Consider the following 24,880-nt stretch of genomic DNA (forward strand, 5'->3'; position numbering starts at 1 on the left):
AGTTTTAGAGTCAATTATATTTTTGGATCCTTGCAAGAAAGCAAACACAGCCTTGAGTCTAAAAATATTTTGCTTATTTAGAAAAGGAGGCTATTTCCATATTAGTGCTATATATTAATAGAATAATTGTTTCTAACTTTATTCCCATGGAGATCATCACTATCTTTAAAAGGGCATATTAAAATGCTGTGTATCTATCAATGGAACAGGTTGCCGGAAAAAAGTTTATCCTAATACAACATTATCAATCATGTTTAAGACATTACTATTCAAAATGAACAAGCCTCAATGTTATTGTAGTGAGATAACTGCATTGTGTTTCAAAGCACTTATCTATCAGCAGCAATGTTTGGGCATTTTGATATTCCTTTCACTTTGAAAAAGAAAAGTTTTCTTTTATGACAAGAGAAATAGAAAAAAAGTAGTAATACAATAAAATTCAGCATGTGAGAAGAATTTGCAATTTGGAATTATGATAATGTCCTTTGAACCTTAATTAAAAGATATTGACACAAGCAGAATATATTTTTTCACTCATATCTGATAATTAATATTATAAACCAAGGATTCAGTTTTAGTAACAATTTGACCCACTTTAGCCTAATCCTTAATAGATATTCCATAGGAAACTATGTGTAGGAGATATATACTTGATAACAATCAAGTTTTATAATAATTTTAGGATTATTTACTCAGGGCAGCAAATTTGTAATTTCTCTTAACTCCTTGTGAACAAATGTCATTTTCTACCCATGTAGACAACTTAAACACTAATATGTTCAAATTTATAGAGCAAAATATACAAGAATGATCTTGACTGATGCTTAGGATATGGCTAATGGTTTTCCTTTATAAAAATAATTGCGAAAATTGTAGATGAAAATGTTCATTTTTCTAAAAAAAATATTTTCCTGTTTGAAAATAAAATCTTATATAGTTGTGCATTTCTGAAACTAGTGAATAACTGTCTTTTAATAGCTGCAATAACAGCTTGCATTTTTTAAATATTTTACTATTTCCCAGTTTAATGCCTATGATAAGTATTAGTACCTCCCTTTTACAGATTAATAAACTGAAACTTGCAGTTTTTATTTAAGAAGTTATATATCCAGGCTGCATTTTTCCTTTTGTAAAACCTTTAAATTTAAGAATTCCATTTTATTCACCAAAGCCCATAGTTTAGCTTCTGAATATATATTTGCTTAAATTAAATTGAATTATTTTTCCTCAGTGTCCCACAATGTCAGAAGGTTAAGTCATATATGTAATATATGTATGTGTATGTATAATATATAATATGTGGCATATAAAAATATATTTAAAATATTAAATAGATCAGTATACTGTGTATGACAGTATAACTCTATTAGAATATTAAAATAGTATAAAACTATCCATTTATATATTTTTTCTTCTTGTATTGTTCCCATCACTGCTTATAGAGAAAAAACTCAAAATTACATTTTCCATGTAATTTTTCTCTATGCATTTTCTGTTTCTACTCTGAAATAGTAATATAAGATGCCACCATAATATTTTGGGCTTTGGAAATATATACAAATTTCATAATTCTATAAATTATGATAAAACTATAATTTTAAAAAATGTAAGCTGATCTTATATCAGCATTCACTAGCTCCTTGCCAAGGTTTACACTAGTTAAATTCAAGAGTACCAAGCACTATGGATTGTTACATTTCTCTTTCCACACCCAACTGCATTTGTCTAAGCTCTTCCTTCGAAGTCCAGTATCACCTCCAGAACAGTCATCATCCCTACACAGAACCTGGATAGAGTAGATGATGCTACAGTAGTTGGATCAAGGTGGAAGGTATTGTGGAGAATCACTAAAGATAAGATTTACCCAGACTTCCAGACCTTTCTTCTTTGAACCAATGATTTTTATTCTTCACATTCAAAGCTCGAAAGCAAATAAATTCAAGATCATTTTCCAGTCATTTTCTACTGTATACCCAAATCTTTGGTGTCACTCTTCTAAATACATTAGCATAATTTTAAAAACATTTCATTTTAATGATTTAGCTAAATTTCTTTTTAGTCTAGTTATCATTGTTTCAAGAATTTCTATAATGAATCAATGGAAGCATAAACTTATTCCAAGTTGATTTTGATACTTATTTTTATTGTAGGATTGGCAAATTATTCCATCTCTTGCTTTATAGATGGAAATGGTTATCCTCAAAGCTAATGTAACATTTTAAGAATGTTAATCGAATAATACATAGATAATCACATATTTGTGGTTTTCAGTACAAAGTGAAAAGGGGAAGATATGTGAAAGAAAACTGTGATATTTTTAAATGATATTTTGAGATAATAATAATGAATTTTATTGCATTTTTAACTTAACTGATGAGTACAGAAAGAATCCAATGAGTTTTCAGAATCATGAGAGAATCTGAAACTAGTTTTAAAGTAGATGATGGGGATGATTGTGATGAGCACCGGGTGTTGTATGGAAGTGTTGAATCATATATTTTACAACTGAAATTAAGATTACACTGTATGTGGACTAACTGGATCGTAAATAAAACCTTAAAAAAAGAAAGATGTCATTTGGAACAAATAAAATAGTAAACCGAGATTATGTTTAAGGAAGATCTCATTTAAATTCTAATTAAGAAAAAACTAACTGTCATTGTGGCTCATTGACATTGGTTTCTTTTTAGTGCAATCACAGTGTCTTAGCAAGATGTTTCAGGGATATACACAGTTTGTACAAGTTTATTTACTCACAGTGAGAGAACATTTCAAGCTGATAGCTTTAATTATTTTAGCTGATTCCTGTGATTGCATTTATGGAAGGGCCAAAAGAGGTGACTGTGGTTAATCACTCCCAGGCATAACTTAGATGTAGCTCTACGGCATATCCAGCTTGAAAAACTAGTTTGATCTTCAGAAAATTCTACTAAAGAAGATGTAAGAAACATAAAATATGAACATTTTGAGAAGAGTTAAAAACCCAAAATTCATAACTAAAGCTTGAGATGCAAGAAAGAATGTTTTTATGGATTTCATAATTTTCTTGAATTACAGCCTCAAACACAGATTTGCACATAATAGGTATCCGGCAGTCATTTGTTGCATGTATAGTGATTCAAAATTTCCTCTACCACCTTAACAATTCATTTTCCTTCTTTTTTGTTTGTTCCTTCTTTTTTGTTTGTTCCTGTTTTTTTGTTTGTTTTTTAGCCCCTGTCGAGCTGTATCCCGTGGGCCCTACCTAATATATTATTACAGAACCTCTCTTCCTGAAGCTTATTCTGTTAAAAATTCAAATTCAAGAGCATTGGATAACATTTATTGAGCACTCTTTGTGCATTGGGCATTGACCTAAGATAAATCAACTTATTTACTTCTCTGATAATCCTCAGTGATGTATATTAGTTTCATTTCCTCTTTAGTGGTAAGGAAATAGACTCATACAAGTTAAATAACTTTCCTGAAGTCATACAGCTAAAAAGCATAGGAACTAGAAAGAAAACCCAGACACGCTAATTTTAGAGTACACACACTGAATCAGTGCATTAGAGTTTAGATTTTGTTCTGTCCCAAACATCTTTGAAATGATGTTTGTTCTTTCTTGACCTCTCTCTCTCTCTCCCTCCCTCCTTCCTTCTGTCCCTGTCTTTATCTGTATTAAAAATGCTATAGAAAATCAACATGCAGTTGTACCAAGATATATGGAGAAGAGTAACATAGTGACTTGACTACATTTGCTTTATCTCATTACTATTTAATCCTTACTCAGTAAACAGGCCAATATCTGAAAAGGATGAGAGTGATTGTAATCACTACTCTAAGGTAAACATGTGTCTGGAAAAATTGTTACTTAATCAAAATTTCTCTCTCCCTGACACATAAATGACTACTCTTCCATGCTATTTTTAATTCCTAGTACTCTCTAAAATTTCTTCTCTTAAGCTGACACTACAGCAAGCCATTTTCTGATTGCTATAGATAAATAAATTGAACTATTCTCAGTGAGATTGTCTGGAAATCTAGTGATAGTATACAGGTTTTGAAGTTAAAGATCCATTAGTTTTTCAATGATCTCTTTTGCCAAGATACTTATGGAAGCCTATTTCAAAAAAGAGCAAGATTGTCTCACAATGGTCTGTTTCCTCTATTATATTTCCGAGAGGAAAGAAGAGCTTGTTTATTTAGATCTTTCATTCATATTCTAGGATATCCTTCTCCTTCCTCTTCAGTCATCAAAATTAAATATTCCTTTATGATCACTTTATTTTTGTTTCATCAGATATATTTCTTAAGCATGGACTCTGTGCCAATAAAAAAATAATTTAAAAATGGTACCTTAAAAAATAAAAAAAATAAAAATTGTACCTGTTTCAAGGGAATTAAGATTAATGATCTTCTTTAGTAAAAAGTTCTTGATGTAGTTCAGGACAAATTGATTCAACTCACATTAAAATGTATGCTTTGCTTAAATTTAAATAATATTTGCATACTTAATCATTTTTTTCTTTTTTTAAAGATTTATTTATTTGAAAGAGAGGAAGAGAGAGAGAATGGGAGGTGGGTTGGGAGGAGGAGAGGGAGAGAGAGAATCTCAAGCAGATGCTCCACTGAGCATGGAGCCTGATGCAGGGCTCCATCTTATTACCCTACGATCATGACCTGAGCCAAAATCAAGAGTCAGACTTTCAACTGACTGAGCCACCCAGGTGCCCTGTATTTTTTTCTTTTAATAAATATCTTCCCTATATTTGATTAATACTGAGTGACCTAGACTATGGCAACTGTAAGCTCCTAAAGAGTATGGATACTATGAATTGCATTGAGTTTTGTATTCCTTTAGGCATGCTGTATACTCTTTGGGCATGTCCTTAATAGTTGATCAAATCATTGATAACAGACCTTAATCTCTAAATGATTATAATCTTTCAATCCATTAACTGAAACTATACTTCAGGATCATATAAATAAGAGTAGAGTCATATAAATAAGTGTAATATAAATTACAGTAAAGCATAACTTTGCTGTTGAAAAGGGACTTTTGCATACATGTTTTCACTTGTGATTAGCAAAAGCTCTATGAGTCAAATAGGGTATAATGATCACTGTTTACTTCATAGGTATTTGTGGTGGTAGAAGGAGAAAAGAAAGCCTTTGAAATGAAATCTTTAAGATTAGGGAACATATCATTATGTTATTACTACTGGGGATAAAACATTTCTTTGTAACTGAAGCATCTAACCCTCATTAAAACAATTTTCATGGATATCATTTATGAGAAGAGTTCAGAGTGATATGACATAGAAGGTGTTAGGAGCTATAAAACATTGCAGTGTTTCATGGAAAGACATAGGCAAGAAAATGTTATCCTAAGAAATATTGTTTCTAGAGATTGCTTCTTTTATGGTAATCCACAAGGATCCTAATTTCTTTGTCTGTCTTGTCTCTTAAAAAAAAGAAAAGATAAAAGGAAAATTACCAGTAATCAGAATATACTTTTCTGAGGGGAAGTGAAGATAGAAGAAAAAGCATTGTATAGATTTTTATGTCTATATCTCTCTAGCACATTAGAGGAAAATGTTTCATTACAAATAAATAAACTTTTCTTTGAAAGGGCCATAAACCCTTGAACAGTGGGAAAAAAAAAACACGGAAAATATCCAAAATGACAGGAGATTTTAAAACAGGCATATTATAAATAAAGTCCATCATACTCTTTTCATTATATAGTTGCGAGAGTATAATAATTCACCAATAGCACCTAATCGCACATGGAAAGAGGAAAATAAAAATGTTCTTATAATGAGTCAAAACAGAAGTATAAAAAGCCATCTTGAAAACATAGAAAATCTATTTATATTTCTAGGCCAAAATGTAACCAATTAAGTTAGAATGTGCCAACTAGAGGACAGACTGACTGGTCAATAATAGAAACAAGAAGAGAGAGAAAATATTGTTATGGTGTCTCCCAGGAAACCATCTAGTCTAATAACCACTTTTAATACATGAAGAAACTGAAACCCAAGGAGAAAAAGTGATTCTTGCCTAAGGCCCACCATGATTCACATCTGAACCAAGACTAAAAATCAGGATTCCTCACATACAACCTAGATCTCTATTTTAAGGCAACACATTTACCCATGCCTTTTCTTTTAAAGCAACAGCAGTTTTTAGGCAATAGCAGGAGTAGGAGAGGCTTGGTTGTTGTTGTTGTTGTCATTTTCTTTTCTTTCTTTCTTTTTCTTTTCCGTGATTTGTGCCAATGGTTGGAAGATTGTCAGGTCAGCCTACTGTTTCAATTTTACATCTTCCCTTGGAAGAAACATTATCTTTGTACATTTAAGTGATTTGTACACAAAGAGAATTAGTGTCAGAGATTTAAATACAGGCCTTTTCAATAGCATGCATAGTGCTGCTTAAAAAAACATAGAAGAGAAAGGAGTCCATGTGACTTATGCTGTACTTTTCAGGAATTATCTCCTTTCACTTCATAATTGCTGCTAGCAGTGGCCAAGCTAACTATTAAATAGTGTTTCTGACCTTATGCACTGTTCTATAGCTCTGTAAAGTATGTAGACAGTTTTTTTTCCCCAGAAATAGAAATGCTTCTGATACTATGTTGAAAGGCATTATTAGTGAAATTAGAATATAATAACAAACTGCAGATGGTAAAAGATTACTTCCTGGCAAAGAATAAATCCAAGTGCATTTTATGCTAAGTGAAATGTGATTATCCATAAATTGTGATAGTGGTGATCGATTCACAAATGGATAACTGTGATCTAGCTTCTGCTGCCAACCATATGCCTTAATTAGATAAAAATGAAATAACAGATTAAAGATTAAGAAAAAATTAAATTACCTTACAATAAATTGGAATATAATATATTAGAAAATCGTATGAGTTTTCGTGGTTGCTATAATAAATCACAGAAATAGCATTTTCATTCATTTAAAAACCAAAATGAATTATTCTGCTTAGTTTATATTTTTAAAGATTTTATTTATTTATTTATTCATTCATTCATTCATTCATTCATTCATTGAGAGAGAGGCAGAGACATAGGCAGAGGGCGAAGCAGGCTCCCTGCAGGGAGTCTGATGTGGGGCTCGATCCCAGGACTCCGGGATCACGCCCCGAGCCAAAGGCAGACGCTCAATTACTAAGCCACCCAGGCATCCCCTTTCTACTTAGCTTAAAATTATCTAAAATATACATAGCATTAAGAGATGATTTTTAATCAAATAAAATCACAGGCACTTTTAAAATGAATATTTACAAACTAAGGAGTTAATGGATTCTATTTGATATATTACTACTGGAAAAGCACCCCTGAAAAATATTGTTTATGAAGATAAACTAAATGGTCTAATCTATCACAAATAACATCATACTCATGCTTTAAAGAAATACTTACTGAGTTCTCCTATATGCCAAGAACATCTGAGTTTAAAAAGATGAACATCTCTGATTTCATGGAGTTTATGTATGCTCATCCTATCACAAAGGAGTATTAATATTTCTAAATAGTGCACAATAGAAGTGCTAAAATAGTTTTGTTATGAAGGACAGATTCTTCTCACTTCATCCATCTTACTATTGTCAACACCATTTAAGATCTTCTTTAAAGAGTAAACAGTTTCTGTGAAACAAGCAAATTTTGAGTAACAAAAGACCATTTGTGGTGTACCTAAGCTACCTTACACCACGTCCACTTTGGAGATAGACTGTAGTTATACTGTTTATTTAATTATTCATTGATACAGCATATACTCATTGAATGCCTGCCATAGACCAGTCTCTGTTCTAGGCTTGGGGCATAAAAGTATAGAGTAAAACAGACAACATTCCGGATCTGACATAGTTTATATTTTAGTGGGGAACAAAAAGTAAAATTAAAGAAACAAGCATAAATATAGTCAGATAATGATAAATGCTAAAGAAAAAATACAGTAGATCGTGAGATAGAGAGTAACAGGCATGCAGGGGAGAGAGGGGCCACAAGAGCAGAAACCTAGCATGAGGAACAGGATGGAAGGATGTATGGGTAAAAAGCACCCAGGCAGAAGGGATATGGAGAAAAGAAGTTGCATGGAAAAACGAGACCAGTGTGGCTAAAGCAGACTGAGCAAGGCTGAAGGCAATAGCTTACTTCAGAATTATGGCTAGGGATAAGCTTGGAGAGTACCTATCAGCCATGATAAGAAAGTTCCCACAAAGAATGAGTTCTCTTCTTATAATGTGTATGCCTGAATGACATTGCTCTCAAGAAATAAAATATTAGTAAACTAAGTAAAATTATTTGTGGTGATATTCAGAAACACAATACTGGAGAAGGCTGTGTTTAATACTAAAGACTAGCATGTAAATAGCTAATGATCATGCTGTAGGTACTTACAGAATGTATAGGAATGATCAAGGAGCTGGACCTTCACCTCTGCTTGCGATGTAAACAAGTGAAAAAAATGTTGCCACCATAAAAGTGAGGAAAAAATTTAAACAGTCATCAAAATCATAATTTTTTTCATGCCACAGCATTTCTCAATGTAACCAAGGAAACCAAAATCTAAGGAGGCACAAGTTCTTTCAAGGACAGGCAAAACAAAAACAGTCTGGCCTTTGGCAAAATATGGGAGGAGTTTATTACCTTCCACATGGAGGGGGGCGGGGAATCACTTAGAATTTTTATGAATTTGTAAAGGTCACAAGTGAGCTGCTATGTTTTTTGGGCATAGAGGGGATCCCAGACACAAGAGAGCACTCATACTCATTTGTAAGCTATTGCCATGGTCCTTCATTGAATGCTCATAAGAAAGTTAGGGTCAGATATGAGATACAGCTCCCCTCAGTGGCACGCTGTGGACCAGCTGGCTGACTGTAGGGAAGCAGGTACAACAGCTCACACACTTAATCAGCTTTTATCACCTACAAAGTAAAAATCTTAAGGTGCTGAGGAAAGGGCAAAAAACCTATGTGGTTCTTGCTAAGATCCACTGTTGTTGGTCAACAGGTCAAAACAAAAAGCCCTCTACCTCTTTCCCCATAAAAAACATCTTGGGTCCAGGATCTTTCACAAATATCAGGCAGAAGTCTATTCATTCAAGGAAGCAGAAATCTCCCTCCTGACCCCCATCAAAGATAAAAGGTAGTGTTTGGCTAACAGAGATGAAGGGCAGCAACACTGGAGAAGAGTCACCTACAGGGCGCAGGTACTTGAGGGCTGCCTGAGACAAAGGCAGAGGTTGGACCAGGCCAGCAAAGACCCACTGTTGGATAACCTGGTGGTCCACCACAGGGGCTGGAGCCAGGACACACAGGCCTTCCACTATTGTACGTCTGGGAAGGAGCAGTTGAAACCTGAGGGAGGAGCACAACACTGAAGAAAATCTGGCAACCCAAACCCCATTCTAAATACACCATAACAGCAACCTGCTGCTAGAAGAATCTGAAGCTTATGGTGCCTTTACATAGTGATGACAACAACAAGAACACTGCATATTCAGACCAATTCCTGGCTAGATTAACTCACCCACACACTAGTAGCCTGATAGGAAGAGAAATGTACCAATATACTCTATTTACCTCAATCTTTGCTAGCCAACAATTCATCTAAAATAATGAGACACACACAAAAGTGTAAGGAAAAACCCAATCCATTTTTAAAAAGTAAGTGACAAAAATAGATTGAGTTATATCCCAGATGTTGGAACTATCAGACAAAAACTACAAAAATAGCTATGGTTAAACATGCCTGCTGCAAAGGTAAATAGCACAAATGAATAGGTGAAATTTAGCCAGAAGAGAGTAAACTAAAGCAGTGCATAAAAGGAAATGTATAGGGCTAAATATATTAGAAAAAACAAAGGTCTAAAATTGATGATCACAGCTTCTGCCTTAAAAAAAAAAGTGTGAACTAAACTAAAATTAAGGAGAAGAAAGGAAATTACAAAGAGCAGAGCAGAAATCAATGAAATAGGAAACAAAAAAAGCAGTAACAAAGATCAATGAAACCAAAAGCTGTTTCTTTGAGAAAGCTAATAAAACTGATAAACTTCTAGCCATACTGCTTAGGAACAATAGATGATACAAATTACCAATATCAAGAATGAGAGAGGCAATCGTTACAGATTCTACAGATATTAAAAGAATTACAAGGAATTATCATGAACACCTGTATGCCAATAAATTTGGTAATTTAGAAGGAAAGGACAAATTCCTTGGAAGATACAAAGTACTAGAATTCACTCAAAAGAATTTAAATAAGGGACACCGGGTGGCTCAACAGTTAAACATCTGCCTTCAGCTCAGTGGTGATCCGGTGATCTGGGGTCTTGGGATCAAGTCCCTCATTGGGCTCCCTGCAGGGAGCCTGCTTCTCCCTCTATGTCTCCGCCTCTCTCTGTGTATTTTTCACGAATTAATAAATATTTTTTTAAAAAAATAAGTAAGCTAAACAACTCTGTTTCTATTTACAGTAGTGTTTTTATAGCTAAAAACCTTTTCACAACTGAAACTCCACTCCCAAAAAATCTGACTGGTGAGTTCTATCAAAGACTAAAGGGAGAAATAACACTAATTATAACACAGACCCTTCCAGAAAACTGAATAGAGGTGACTGCATCCAACTCATTTACTGAGGGCAGCATTAACTTTGCAAGGACAGTTTAACATTCACTCATAAACCAGTCAATTAATTTTTCATATGAGACCAAGGAAAAAATCCATGTGACCATTTCAATGAATGCAGAAGACTTTTGACAAGATTCAGTATCCATCCCTGATAAAAACTCTCAGCAAACCAGGAGTAAAAGGAAACTTTATCTATTTCATATACAACCTGGTCAAAAAAATTTACAAACAGGTCATACTTAATCATCAAAGATTGAAGTTTTCCCTTTAAGGTCAGAACAAAGGAAGGGTGGCTGGAAAGGAAATAAAAGACATACAGATTGGAAAGGAAAAAATTCAACTGCCCTTTTTTTTTTAAATGATGTCATTGTGTAGGAAATTGTATAGAATCTACTAAAAAAGGAAATTAGAACTAACATGTGTGTTTAATAAGATTTGTAATATAAAATCAGTATGCAATAATCTGATGTATTTCTGTATTCTTGCAATAAAGATTGGAAATTAAAATAATAAAAAGTACTATTTAAAATAGAATGTACATATGTACATAATACATATGTAAAATCAATATGACAAAAGAAGTGCAAAATCTAATTCACTGAATACTACAAAATATTACTTAGAAAAGTTTAAAAACACTGTTAGATGAAGATATATATACCACACCCATGAATAAGAAGAAGCAGTACTGTTCAGATGTTAAAAATAATATTTTGCACAAGTATCTAGGCTACTGAAAAAATAATATAATGCAAGTATAAATAAGATGGTGATGGGGGGATCCCTGGGTGGCGCAGCGGCTTAGCGCCTGCCTTTGGCCCAGGGCGCGATCCTGGAGACCCAGGATCGAATCCTACGTCGGGCTCCCGGTGCATGGAGCCTGCTTCTCCCTCTGCCTGTGTCTCTGCCTCTCTCTCTGTGTGACTATCATAAATAAATATTTTTTTTTAAAAAAAAGATGGTGATAGGGGAGTGTGTGGAATTGTAGAAAGATCTGTTGGCAAGGGAGAGAAGCTGGAGGTAAGCATGAAAATGTAGATTGGGGCTAGGACATTAAGGGTTTTATATGCCATGCCTAGAGTTTGGGCTTTTTTCTGGCAGAAGTTGGAAGTTATTGATAGTTTTATCTGTTATCAACTTTTAATTCTGAAATAGTTTTAGATCTAATAGAACGATTGCAAAAATAGTGCTGTTTCCTTATATTCTTCGCTCCACTTCTCCCAATATTAGCATCATACATAACCATAATACAATTATCAGGCACAGTTAACATTGGTACAGTATTTTTCACTGAACTATGAACTGTATTCAAAATTCATCAATTTCTTTAATTTTTTTTTTCTGTTCCAAGATCTTATTCAGGATCCTATATTGCATTTAATTGTCATTTTCCTTTGGTTCCACCCTTCTGTGATAGTTTCTCAGTTTTTTTATTGATGGCCTTTAAAACACAGAAATAACACGAGAATTTTAAAAAATAGATATCTTGGTTTGCAATGTAGAAGATTGGAGAAAGTTTAAGCTGGGAAATCACACCAGCTTGGAGACAGTTTCAGTAATTGGATGAGTGGTGATATAAATTGAAGTAAAGCACTGACAGTGACTATTTCAAGAAGACAATAGTTTTGAGACCTACTTAGGTAGAATTAACAATATGGGTCAACCAAAGTTGATGTGAAGGAGTATGGGGTACAAGAGAGAGGAAATAACTGAAGATGACTTCTGAGTTTTGGCTTTGATATCCTGGATAAATGGCAATAACTTCAGGAGCAATATAAAATATTGTGGGTTTTTTTTTTTTTTGTCATTCTGTCTTCTTATACAACCATAAACACACAGTTCCTCAAATCTTTACCACGATCTTACACTTCTTTTTACAAGGTATAGTTTGCTGGAGTATATTAAATATTGTATCACTCATCTTGAAAGAACCAGTTTGTTTTTTTTTTTTTAAGATTTCATTTATTTATTCATGAGAGAGGCAGAGACACAGGGAAAGGGAGAAGCAGGGTTCTTGCAGGGAGCTCGATGCCGGACTCCAATCCAGGACCCCAAGGTCATGACCAGAACCTAAGGCAGACGCTCATCCACTCAGGCACCCAGGTGCCCCTTGGAAGAATCAATTCTAATTCCAGGATGTGCCATATTATAAAAGAAAAATTTTTAGTAACTAGAATTTCCATAAAATGATAGAAAAAATTAGAAGACAAACATATAGTGTGATATGGATTATCATTCTTGTCACAATGATGTTTAATCTTCACCCTTTGCTAACTGGGATTATGCAGATAAAGAACAAATTTTACCCATATCAACCAAACACAACATTCTGCACCCATCCAGTTTCTAAATTCTTGCCACTGTATCTTTCATCAGCTGATCATCAGCTATGGGGTATATGTTTGGGAAAAAGTGTTAGCTAACCTGATCATAAGTCTTGTAGGCTGCAGGAAAAAAAAGCTTTTTTAAACATGGTGTGAAGCAAAATATTTCTGATAGTAAAAGACTGACGAATTTGATTATATAATAATTTTAAAACTTATAAAGAGCTATATAAATTATATGTAAATTTAAATTATAAGAAGCATAAAGGCAGTTATTTAACAAATAAATAAAAGATAAAGGGTTGATAATGAAAATATATAAAGCTATCTTTCAAATTAAAACAAGACAAAGCCCAGCCAGAGTTTCTCCATCTTCACCTTGCTCCCCTCTCTAGCATGCTGTCTGTACTCCAGCTAACTGGCTCTTCTTCCAACCCTCTCAGTTATTCCATGCCCATTCTGCCACCAAATCTTTGCACATTCTATTTATTCTTTATTAATTAAATGTTTGGAAATATTTTCTTCAGCCTTTTTCATCAAGGTAACTTCTCTTTACCTAATTAGTTCTACTTCTCCTTCAGATTCACTTCTGAATAAAGGAAATTATTCACAGTCTAGGAAAAATGCTTTTGAGCTATCAGAATAATAACACTTTTTGGCCTAGCAACTGCTCAGTAATCATTATACATTCATTTAAGTGTGCTCTCTGTCTCCCATTATATACTGGCCTATTTTTGACTACCTTGCATCCTAAGTATCAGGTCCTTGCCTGATATAGTATATATATTTTACATCTGTAATATATAGATGTATATATGCATGCATAGGTGTGTTCATTACAGAATTGTTACTAACAGTAAACAGGATAATCTGAATTTCCATAAATAGAAGACTATGAGAATATATAGTTGGAAGGGTATAAAGTAAACAAAATAAAATCCATGTTCCAGCATTGTCTCCATTGCTTATTGAAAATATAGGATTGAAAAAAAAAAAAAGAAAATATAGGATTGAGCCTCAAATTAGTATGAAGTAAATGAGGATAGGTATTTTATCCAATATAGCCATGTGCTGGTAAAATAATCAAATGCAAGTAAAACCATTTTATAAATTCCAAACAAATATACAAAGATAAAGAGATATTTGAACATTATTTTTATCATTTTTATCACATCAGTGTTAGTGGAACCACTCTAGGGACTGATTGGAAGTAGACTCAATACTCTGTAGCTCCTTCTTAAAAGTTTGTTGCACCTTTGTTAAAATGTTCTGTGTATACTCTATTTGGAGCTGAAACTATACAGAATTAATGCCTTAATCTTAAACCCAAAGGGGAAAAAAAGGGAGAAAATGGTATCAAAATTGTTATTATTTTCTCTTTTATATCCAGGAGGCTGAAATTATCGTCAATCTTATAGTAAAAGTTAGTTAAGTGACTTACAGTTTTTTACATGTGCCTTTGTGTTTAAAAACAGTGAGTGTTGAGACACCCAGATGGCTAAATGGTTGAGCACCTGCCTTCAGCCCAGAGTGTGATCCTGGGGTCCCAGGATCGAGTCCCATATCGGGCTTCCTGCATGGAGCATGCTTCTCTCTCTGCCTGTGTCTCTCATGAATAAATAAATAAAATCTTTAAAAATTAAATAAATACATAAATAAATAAAAATAAAAACCGTGAGTGTTTACTTCTCTGTGGCCCAGGCATTGAAGTCTGTGCCAGATGTGAATCCCAACTTTGCCATTTACTAATAGTGTGAATTTAGACAATGCAATTACCTAACTTCACTTAACCAGTTTCTTACTTAAAAATTAGAGTAAGAATAGCTCTTCTGCATAGGGTTGTTATAAAATATAAATGGAAAACTAAGATGACTTATAATGGGTCCTATATGTTAAATGTTTAGTCCATGTCAGGCTTAGATCACAGGCGAGAGATTCATGCCGGCTTTAAGTGAATAAAAAAATAGTAAACAGAAAATTATTCATTTGAACTCATTTGATGGCTGGTAGTCAACCATTTTAGCCATTTATATTCTTTTTTTTTTTTCATTTATATTCTTTTAAAGAATAAATTAAGTCTTAATGCTTTTTAATTATACCTAAATTATTTTTTTTTCTATAGTTTCAATTCCTAAGTAGAAAATTATGATTAGGGCAGCCCCGGTGGCGCAGCGGTTTAGCGCCGCCTGCAGCCCAGGACGTGACCCTGGATTGAGTCCCACGTCCGGCTCCCTGCATGGGGCCTGCTTCTCCCTCTGCCTGTGTCTCTGCCTCTCTCTCTCTCTCTGTCTCTATGAATAAATAAATAAAATCTTTTTAAAAAAGCTATTAAAAAAGAAAATTATGATTAAATTGGACCTTATAACACTATTTATATTTAAAGACCATCTTTATTTAGAAGAATTTGTTCCAAATGGTTATGTTTTTGGCAAACTACATTGACGATATGTCAAATTAATCTCACTTTTTATATACTACCTCTCAGATGGCTGCTGAAAATCGTATTTGCAAAGAATGCTAAATGTACAGGCTGAAAGTGTTTTATGTTACTATATTCTTACAAGCATGAAAGCAAAGGTCAGGTGCTTTATGGTGGTTGAAAAAAGAGAAGAGCAATTATCAACACTGGATTTATGATTCATTATTGAATTGAATAGGAAAAAAAGAAGTTAGATTAAATTCAGTTTTTGTAGAAACAGTACAAATCTTTCTTATCTGCCATAGAAACTTACCTTATTTTCTCATTTATAAGAACTCACTATTATCACAAAAAAAAAGAACTCACTATTATAAAATTCAATATTGATTACTAATTTTTTCAGAAAAAATAATCCATCATATTAAATGTATTGATCAATACATTTTATTTTAAAATCGGCCCTGATTTCAGATAGGATAAAATATAGAAGCTATATACATTTTAGAATTGTGGAAATATGGTACTCTGTTTCTGAATTGGAAGAACTTGAAAGAATGAAGATTATTCCAAGAATAAACATCTTAGTTATTATCGGAAATAAAATGAAGATAAGGGTCACATTTTAGAGTACAGTAATTCTTATTAAATCTATGTATCTTCTTTTCTTATACCTTAGCACCACTTGCAAATTAAGGGAATTAGAGAAATAAGGAAATTCCATTCCTCAGTTATAGCCATATTGTCAACAATATTATTGTTAAGAATAAAAAAATAAGAGAAAATCAAAAAAATTAGACATTCTATAACAATCACATCGAAGAGTATTGCAGTTACAATCGACCAGACCCATGTATTCCAGAAAGGGTTACATATCAGAACTACTCAAATAATACTCAAATATAATAATACTCATTTAAAAAATAATCATAATGCAAATACATGACCACTAGCCTTCTAGTAGAACTTCTAGGAGTAGACTTAGTCATCTGTGTGTGTGTTTAATATTTAAATAATATTAAATATATAAATATATTTTTTTAATCTCCATTTTGAATTCTGATACAAGAGAGATTTTGTAAACACTATGGTAAATAGATTGGGAGTTCTTTGAGGATGCAGTGTTTTATTGCATTCTCTAATCTCCAAAGAAAGTTCCTGGCTTATGGTTAAAAGTTGATAAATGTGTGTTGAAGAATAAGTGTATGAATGGAATGTGCTGACGTCCTTGTGACTTAAAAATCACTGGAAGAATTATATTAGGATAAATTGGTCAATATCAATAGACTTATTGAAACTATTGTGTTTATTTGATCATTTTAAATTAGTGTAATCTAAACATGGAATTCAATTGTATGTGCCTTAAGATATTCTCTATTTTTTTATTTTAAATGCTAATGAGCCAAGCATTTAGGCAAAATCTTTTTTAAAAAGTTAATTTCTGTTTGCTTATGTAAATCAGTAATGGTTTTAGTCCCTACAATAAGGAAGCAAACTTCTGACCAATGTTTTTACTTAAATCCATTGAAAGTATAACTGTAAATTCATATTGCTTTTATAAATGTTGAATTCACAAACATGAGTAGGTCCTATGGTTTTTATTAAAACTTCAACCTCCATCTGTTACAGCCTAAGAAGCATTCACCCATGCTGCTACCTTTCAGATTCATTTGATATCATACAACCTATCTTATGCTTGAAAATAATGTCCCTAATAATTATTAATTTATTTTGTATGTACTGGTTGGCTTAGAATTAATCATTATAAATGTATTTGGTGTTTAGGTGCATGTCATTAGTATAGTACTTCTAAACTTGCAGTTTGTCAGCCTTTATTTACTGGCCAATTAATTACATGGTGGTACTTATCATCTAACTTTTTCTTTGATTTTTTTTAAAAACTCTGCAAAATGGATTATAATAATGTATAAATATTGAAAGTATTATACCAACAATCCCTAAAATCTAGAATAATGCCTGGACCAATTATAACTGGCCTTCTCAAATGAAATTTATTTTACCTTGATTCCATCTGAATTTACTTATGATTTTATTTCTAATCTCTTGTCTTCAAAGGTTTATATCCTGAGATCCCTCAGATACCTTAACCCTCAGATACCTTAACTCAGATACCTTAACTTACTAAGAGTTAAGACTTACTAGGGAGTGCCTGGCTGGCTCAGTCAGTAGAGCACGGTACCCTTGACCTCAAGGTTGTGGGCTCAACCCCATAATGGGCTTAGAACTTATGATAAATAAATTAATTAATTAAAACTAAAATTAATATTAAAAAATTGAAAAGGCTAAAAAAGGGGGAGTGGATCTGGCTGGCTCAGTTAGTAGAGAATGCAACCCTTGATTTTAGAGCTTTGAGTTCATAACCCATGTTGAGCATACAGATTACTTTAAAAAAGAGAGAAAGAGAAAGTTAAGACTTAATAATTTTCTATTTCTATATCTGCTATGTCTTGATATGTACGTATAACTTATACTTGACCCAGTTTTAAATATATTTTGAATATACGTATATGTATACACAAAATAGTGAAAATAAAACAGAGATAATAAATCATATAATGAAGATTAGAAATTGTTCAACTATAAACCAGAATGAGATAATTGCTGAAATTTAGTATTTGATTTGACTACTCGTTTTCTGACTGCCAAGGAAAAGAACAAAAACATTTTCATTTTTCCAGTTTAATAAGAGAGACAAAATGTCACCAAAGTTTTAGATACCAGAATGGCTCTATGTTTTATGGCCAGAAATTCCTTTCTTAAGCCTTTTATCTTCCTTTACATTCACTCACCAATTTACATATTATCTGCTTTTTGAAAACCTGGTATTACATACTCAGTAAGGAATTGTCTTTTCTCTGAATTATGCATTGATAATTAAAAGACTATAGCTGTCCCTGATTGAGTACCTATCATGTGAAAGGCAAATAAGAGACACTGAATGATCACCAACCCTAGCAGCAGCAATCCTGAAGATTCATGATATTTTACCCTCTTTGTGGATGATGAAACTGAGACCAAGAGAAGCTAAGTAGCTGGCACAAGGTCAAAAGGCTAATAAGGGTAGAGTTCTTTAGCTGAGTTCCAGTGTTCCAGTAGCACGTTGTAATCTGACAATTTCTTCATGGAGAATGTTCATTTTATTCACTGTTCCTCCAAAAGAGAAGTTATATGAAACCCATTGACATTTGAATATTACTGTGCTTTCTTGCAGCCTGTGAACTTATGAATCAAGGCATCTTGGCCCTGGTCAGCTCCATTGGCTGCACGTCAGCAGGGTCCCTCCAGTCTCTGGCAGATGCCATGCATATCCCCCACCTCTTCATACAGCGCTCAACAGCTGGGACACCAAGGAGTGGCTGTGGACTCACCCGGAGCAACAGGAATGATGACTACACGCTCTCTGTTCGCCCACCTGTCTACTTGAATGATGTTATTCTGAGAGTGGTCACAGAATATGCCTGGCAGAAATTCATTATATTCTATGATAGTGAATACGGTAAGTGTTTGTGATTCATCTGAGTTTTATAAGCTGATATTTGCATGGCAAACAACTTCTTTAAACCTTGAAAAACTTCAAGGAGCTTACTCATTGTTATCCGTGGTTTTTTTGTTCTTTCATAATCTTACAAATCTAGCAGCAAAAACAAAAAGTCTGGTTAAGTTCAAGTTCAATCGTTTGTATTAAATCACATTGAAGTCAAATTAAAAAATAAATAGCTGTACCTACTGCACAGTTTATAAATGTTTCTAAAGGGAATCTGACTCCAGTATATCTTGATTTTTCAAATAATGGGAAGTCATAAAGATAATAGTGTCTTTCTCCTTTTCAAAAACATTTATATCTTTATATATATATATATATATATATATATATATATATATATATATATAATACCATGTTGGACAGATCGTGGAACACTGAAAATAAATGCTTATTTACATTTATAGATTCCAAAAACTCCAAAAACCTGACATAACTTGCTTACATCCTTAGACTCTTTGAGAGTAACTGAGTTTATATTACTTTATAGTTAGCATGACATTTTGTCTGCAATATGAAATTTCATGAAAATGCTGAGTAGTATAAAGATACTTAATTTATTTAATTTCCCAAGATAAAACACAAAGCATTTGCCCTGAATTTACTATAAGTTAAGGAGAAGATACTTTGTCTCAGTATTTTTACTTGTGTTACATTAAGAAAAGTGAAGAAAAATAATAGCAATATTATTCTTTTCCTGAATAAATCTATTTTCTGACTGATCCCAAAGATGTTCAAAGATAGTTTCTCTCCAGTTTTTGTCATTAGGGGGAATAGAGAGGGATATAATAAAGTGAGAGAAAATTAGCAGTTCTTCATGAAGATATATATTTTGAAACATATGTATCTTAAGAGATTTGCCTTAAAAAGGAGTCTCAGAAAAACATTTTCCATTCAGTCTGGATAGGTCTAGTTTTTATTTTTTATTTAAAAAAAAACAAGATTTCACCCTCTGCATGCAACCAATTTTTTCTTAGCACATGAATAAATAAACATTTAAAAATAATGGTTTTCTTGTCATAATCTAACCAGCATTGTGAAAGGCACTGGAGAACAGTGACAGAAGAGCCAGCCAGAAAGTGGCATCAATGGGACTGAGCACAAACAGGTTGGCAGAAATCTGGAAAGCAACAAATAAGAGCCCCTGTGGACTCCCAGGGAGAAAGAGCAAGTGGCAGTTACATTTAGCCCTAAATATTCAAAGGTCGCATGGGGTTTGGGCAGACAGAGTAGCATTAAACTTGAAGGGTAGATTTCAGCCAGAAGTCTGTGGCACTCTCCAGAAGCACACTTGTCTCCAGGACGGAAATCCTTATTTTTGTTGCTTAATTCATATTATTTAGGGATCACAGAACAAAAACTAAGAGACTGAAATGAATAAAATAAAAAAGGAAAAGAAAAAATAATTGGCTCATCAGTAAAAGTGAGGACTGAACACAAATCTGAAATTTGCTGATAGGATTATTCAGTTGAACATAGTAAACTCTACCTCTGGAATCAATATGTCAAATACACCTTTATCAGTTTCCTTCCAGTCATATTATCTATGATTTTCATAACCTTAACTGGTATTCTTAAGATCTCTGCTCAAACATAACTTGAAATAATGAATTTTTAAACTGCAAATCTTTCTTTAGGGGGGGGATTAATTAGTCCTATAAAAATAATCTAGCAAATAAAGAAACAGAAAAGTAATTTTTGATCAAGTTTTTAACAACATGAAAATGAGAATTTTATTTTTTCATTATAAACATCAATGAAGAAAAAAAAATTCCTTGGTATCTTGTTTCCAAATCCCACATGGTTTAGAGTTAGGAAATTCTTATAAGAAAAAACATTGTTATCATTGATGAGGTAAATATTTTTGAAAATGTACACTAAATTCATAGTCGTAAAAAATCACATACATACATTTGAAATTTCTTACTCTTTTTTCCTCTGTTCTATAAATAAATAAGATGTTAAAATCACAGTGCATAACTGAGTCCTCTGTTAGAAGCAGAGTTTGTTTTAGGAATAATAATAATAATAATAATATTTTCTTTTACTTTGATGATAAACTTGCTTTTGACTTACTTTTTAATTCAATAATTCATGAAAAATTACCCTGCTTGCATCCTTAAAATTATTTCCAGTAATACTCTTGTTTAATAAAAGAAAATTTTCCTTTGATACCTGCAATAAATCTTGCTAGAACTAGGCTAGAGTCCTAAATAAACATCATGATATCCAAATACCTTCTACCTTGAAGACAGCTACATGTATTCACAAATCCATTCATCAGTGTCATCATTTTAAGTTCAAACACTGGAATTATACTTGACTTTTATCTTGGTTATCAAGAATTGCTTTCATTAAGGAATGGATTAAGCATCATCTATGGATGAAATAAGGCATCTTGCTGGAACCAAATGTGATTGAATATGTATTTTACCTATAAAAATACTTTTAAAAAGGGAGAAAAAGATTAGTCTTCTATATCTAGTTAATTAGAGAAACACTTTTTTCAAAATCAGTTAATTATGATTAAGGGCACAGTATAAAAGTCTACATTAAATTCCCGAACAAAGAAAATTCAAGTCTTTGATTCTAAGTAAATGGATGAAAACAGAAAAAAAAATATAGAAACTTTATTTGAATGAATTGATTCAAGACATTTTTTAAAAGCCTGGAAAAGAATTTAAGAAGTGTTGAGCTTTTAAAAAAATGTGTCATTTAAGAAATGTTCATTGCTTAGTGCAATGCAAAATATGAGATGGAAAGTTTTACAGAACGCAGGCTTAGCCCTTAAGAAGCTTACAATTAACAAAAGAGATAAAATATTTATGACTCTTTTAATTGAGAAAATAGTGTGTTAAGTGTCATGAAGGATGCAAACTGAATGCTAATGGTGTGTATTGAAGAAGGTGTTGAATTTCTGGCTGCAGTGATCAAAGAAAGCTTGAATGTTACCTTTCAAAATCCTTACTAACCTTCACAATGCATGAGAGACAGTCACTCCAACAGAGAAAAAGTGTGAACAAGTCTTGAAGCAATAAAAAGATTAAAAATAATATTTCTGAGCATTTAATTTGCCAGGGCTGAGAATAAGTATTTTGTAATAAGTCATGTAAATTTCTCAACAGCTCTGTGAAGTAGGTTATATTACTATTATTGCAATTTTACAAATAGGAAAACAGACAAAAACTGGGTTACTTGCTCACAGAACATAGCTAAGAAGTATCAGACCTGAGATCTAAAGTCTTATCAGAGCCTATACTCCTAACTATGTATAATAAGTATAAATTAGTTGTAGTGAACTATTCCCCAAAAATATAATAAAAAGGGCTAATCTTACAGAGAGCATTTATTATATCCAGGCTCTGTTCCAAGTGCCTTATATGTATCATCTCATTTAAGCCTCACAACAGCCCTCTAAGATAGATGATGATGATAATGATGATGATGATGATGATGATGATGATTTATACAAATGTGAAAAACTGAGGATGTAAGGCATAAGGTAATTTGCAAGTAAGTTGGGAAGCTTGAATTTAACACTGATAGTCTTATCCATAGTCCTTGTTTTTCACCACCTAGAGTATTTAGACACTATAGAAATAAGAATGATTAATTCCTGACAAACTATAAAATTAAAAAAAATAACAGTTTACAAATGAAATACATAGAATCATCTTTATTTAACAGAGACAATGATGTCAAACCTCCAGACCTCATCATATTAATATCATTTAAGGAAAAATAGTGTATGTCAATTCAGAAGATTTGGTGATCATTGGAAGTATGCAAACAGAATGGTCATGGGGCCAAAGTAAGCTGACCCATCAGCATAAACTGCTGCTTGCCTGTAGAATAACAATTTTTGCTTTTACATTTGTCAACAGAATGAGAAGTTCATTTGAGAGACCAATACCTCCCATTGAAAACCTACATTTTTAGGCTCTCTTATAGCTCTGAGTTGTGATATAATATTGCCAAAAGCTATGAAGGGTCTGAGATTTTACTGTAGCTGCAAGTTAACAAGTTAGCATGCATTAATTTCATGGATACTGGCAGAAAACACTACTTCTTTAGACAGAAAGAGGACTTTAATACTCATGGTACAGAAAGCAGCATGAGCCTCATATTAATGTTGCTTCCTCTTGATCTCATGTCTTACAAGTCTATGTGAAGCCACTCTGGTGGATGCTATACATGCAGTGAACTTTTATGACAGCTAAGAAACCCTGGCTTAGGGAATCTGTATCCTTTATTATGGGCTTCTAAGTAAACTTGCTTGGCATATGCCCAGAAAAAGACACTATCTTCATTGCAAATAAGTCTCTCTTCTCTAGAGAGAGATTCTGCTTGTATAATATGTAATAAGACACAAAATCTATGGGGAATTGTCACCCCCAAAATACTCTCTGTACAACATTGTTGACTTCTAGCAAATTTCCCTATGCATATGCCAGTCTAAGACCACTCTAGTTAATCTTACTGACAGGAGGGAGGATCAAATCTATTCAATTTGTTTCCTATGCATTTATTTAAGGACGCTGTAAATAAGATTTTAATGAGAAAGATTGATCTCCACCATGCCCATCAGGATCCTGGATTTAGCAAGCTGAATAAATCCCAACTATTAAGAGTCTACTTTAAAAAGTCAGAGAGTTTCCTCCTTAAATTTCTACATGAACCTTTTTATTTGGACAGAGGCATTGATCCGGGTACAATAGGATTTATGTAATTGCAAAGATTCTATCTGTCTCACAAGGAGGAATTCTGTCATCTATAACAACCTTGGCCAGTGAGTTGAGGCTGACCTGAATGACTTCCAAGGCTGAAGTGGTATCATCAATCACTTTGGTGAAATTCAGGGGGAAGAACTTCTGATTGGATGATTACTATTTTGGGAAGATCACCAATAGGACACACATCACTAATGAGTCAGATATGCCTCCATGTGGCTCCCCCATGTTAATTAGAGTAGCCTCACTTTAGAGAGATCTCAGTTAAGTGCCACATTATCTCCTGCTGGTATTTACTTAAACACTTTAAGGTATAACACCCCTAATGTGTTACTCATGTCTTCAGGAAGGAGGTAGCCTTCACACAAGAACTATAGTTGTAGAAGTGCACATAATATCCCTGATGTGAGAGTGAGATGGGGAGATGGAAGTTAGGAAAGAGTGGAGGGAAGAGTTAGTTACATTGCTGGGACCCCCTGAGAGAGACTTATCTCAATAGGGCCTTCAATATGACTCCTGATATTTCTAAGAATTCTCAATCCATGATATTTGAATCCAGCTATTGTTTAGAAGGGGCAGCCTGAGATAAGTCAATACAATCTGTCCTTAGGGTCTGTTTCAAGGGTTAGCAAACTGCTGTTGGCCTGACATTTTGTTTTGTAAATGAAGTTTCATTGGAACACAGCATGTTCATTTGTTTCCATGTTGTCTATGTCTGCTTTTGAGCTATAATAGCAGTTGAGCAGTTGTAATAGAAACAATGTAACCCATAAGCCTAAAATATTACAATATGGTCCTTTAAGAAATTGTTTACCAACCTCTGTTCTATAACATCAATCTGGTGATTTTCATACTGCCTCACATTAATGAGTGAGAATAGAGGTAGAGAAGGTATTTGGAGAGGCTAACAGGTGTTTTGCATAAGGATGCATCCCCTACTGTTTCCAGGGGTCTTTTTGAAAAGATTAAGGGAATGGTGATCTGGATACCTATATGAAGAGAGAAGGAAAAAAAAAAAAAAAAAACCTTGACTCCTATCTCACACCACACAAAAATTAATTCAAGATTGATCATAAACCTAAAGGCTAGAATTATTAATCTTTCAGAAGAAAACATAAGATAATATCCTTGTGACTCTGGGATATGCAGAGATTTCTTAGACACATCAAAATAAATAAATCTAAAATAATAATTTGGACTTCACCAAAATTCATATCT

At 33.1% G+C, this 24,880-nt stretch overlaps 1 protein-coding gene across 2 annotated transcripts in view; it reads left to right on the top strand.

The window, feature by feature from the left end:
* GRID2 (glutamate ionotropic receptor delta type subunit 2) overlaps positions 1-24,880 on the top strand; it is a 1,439,737-nt gene that overhangs the window by 760,357 nt on the left and 654,500 nt on the right. For both annotated transcript variants that reach the window (XM_041760141.1, XM_041760142.1), the window contains exon 3: positions 18,603-18,887. In XM_041760141.1, coding sequence (XP_041616075.1) covers positions 18,603-18,887 — 285 coding nt within the window. The remainder of the gene's footprint in view (positions 1-18,602; positions 18,888-24,880) is intronic.

This window comes from Vulpes lagopus, chromosome 6, assembly GCF_018345385.1.
Source record: "Vulpes lagopus strain Blue_001 chromosome 6, ASM1834538v1, whole genome shotgun sequence".
In the NCBI taxonomy this organism is placed as follows: domain Eukaryota; kingdom Metazoa; phylum Chordata; class Mammalia; order Carnivora; family Canidae; genus Vulpes; species Vulpes lagopus.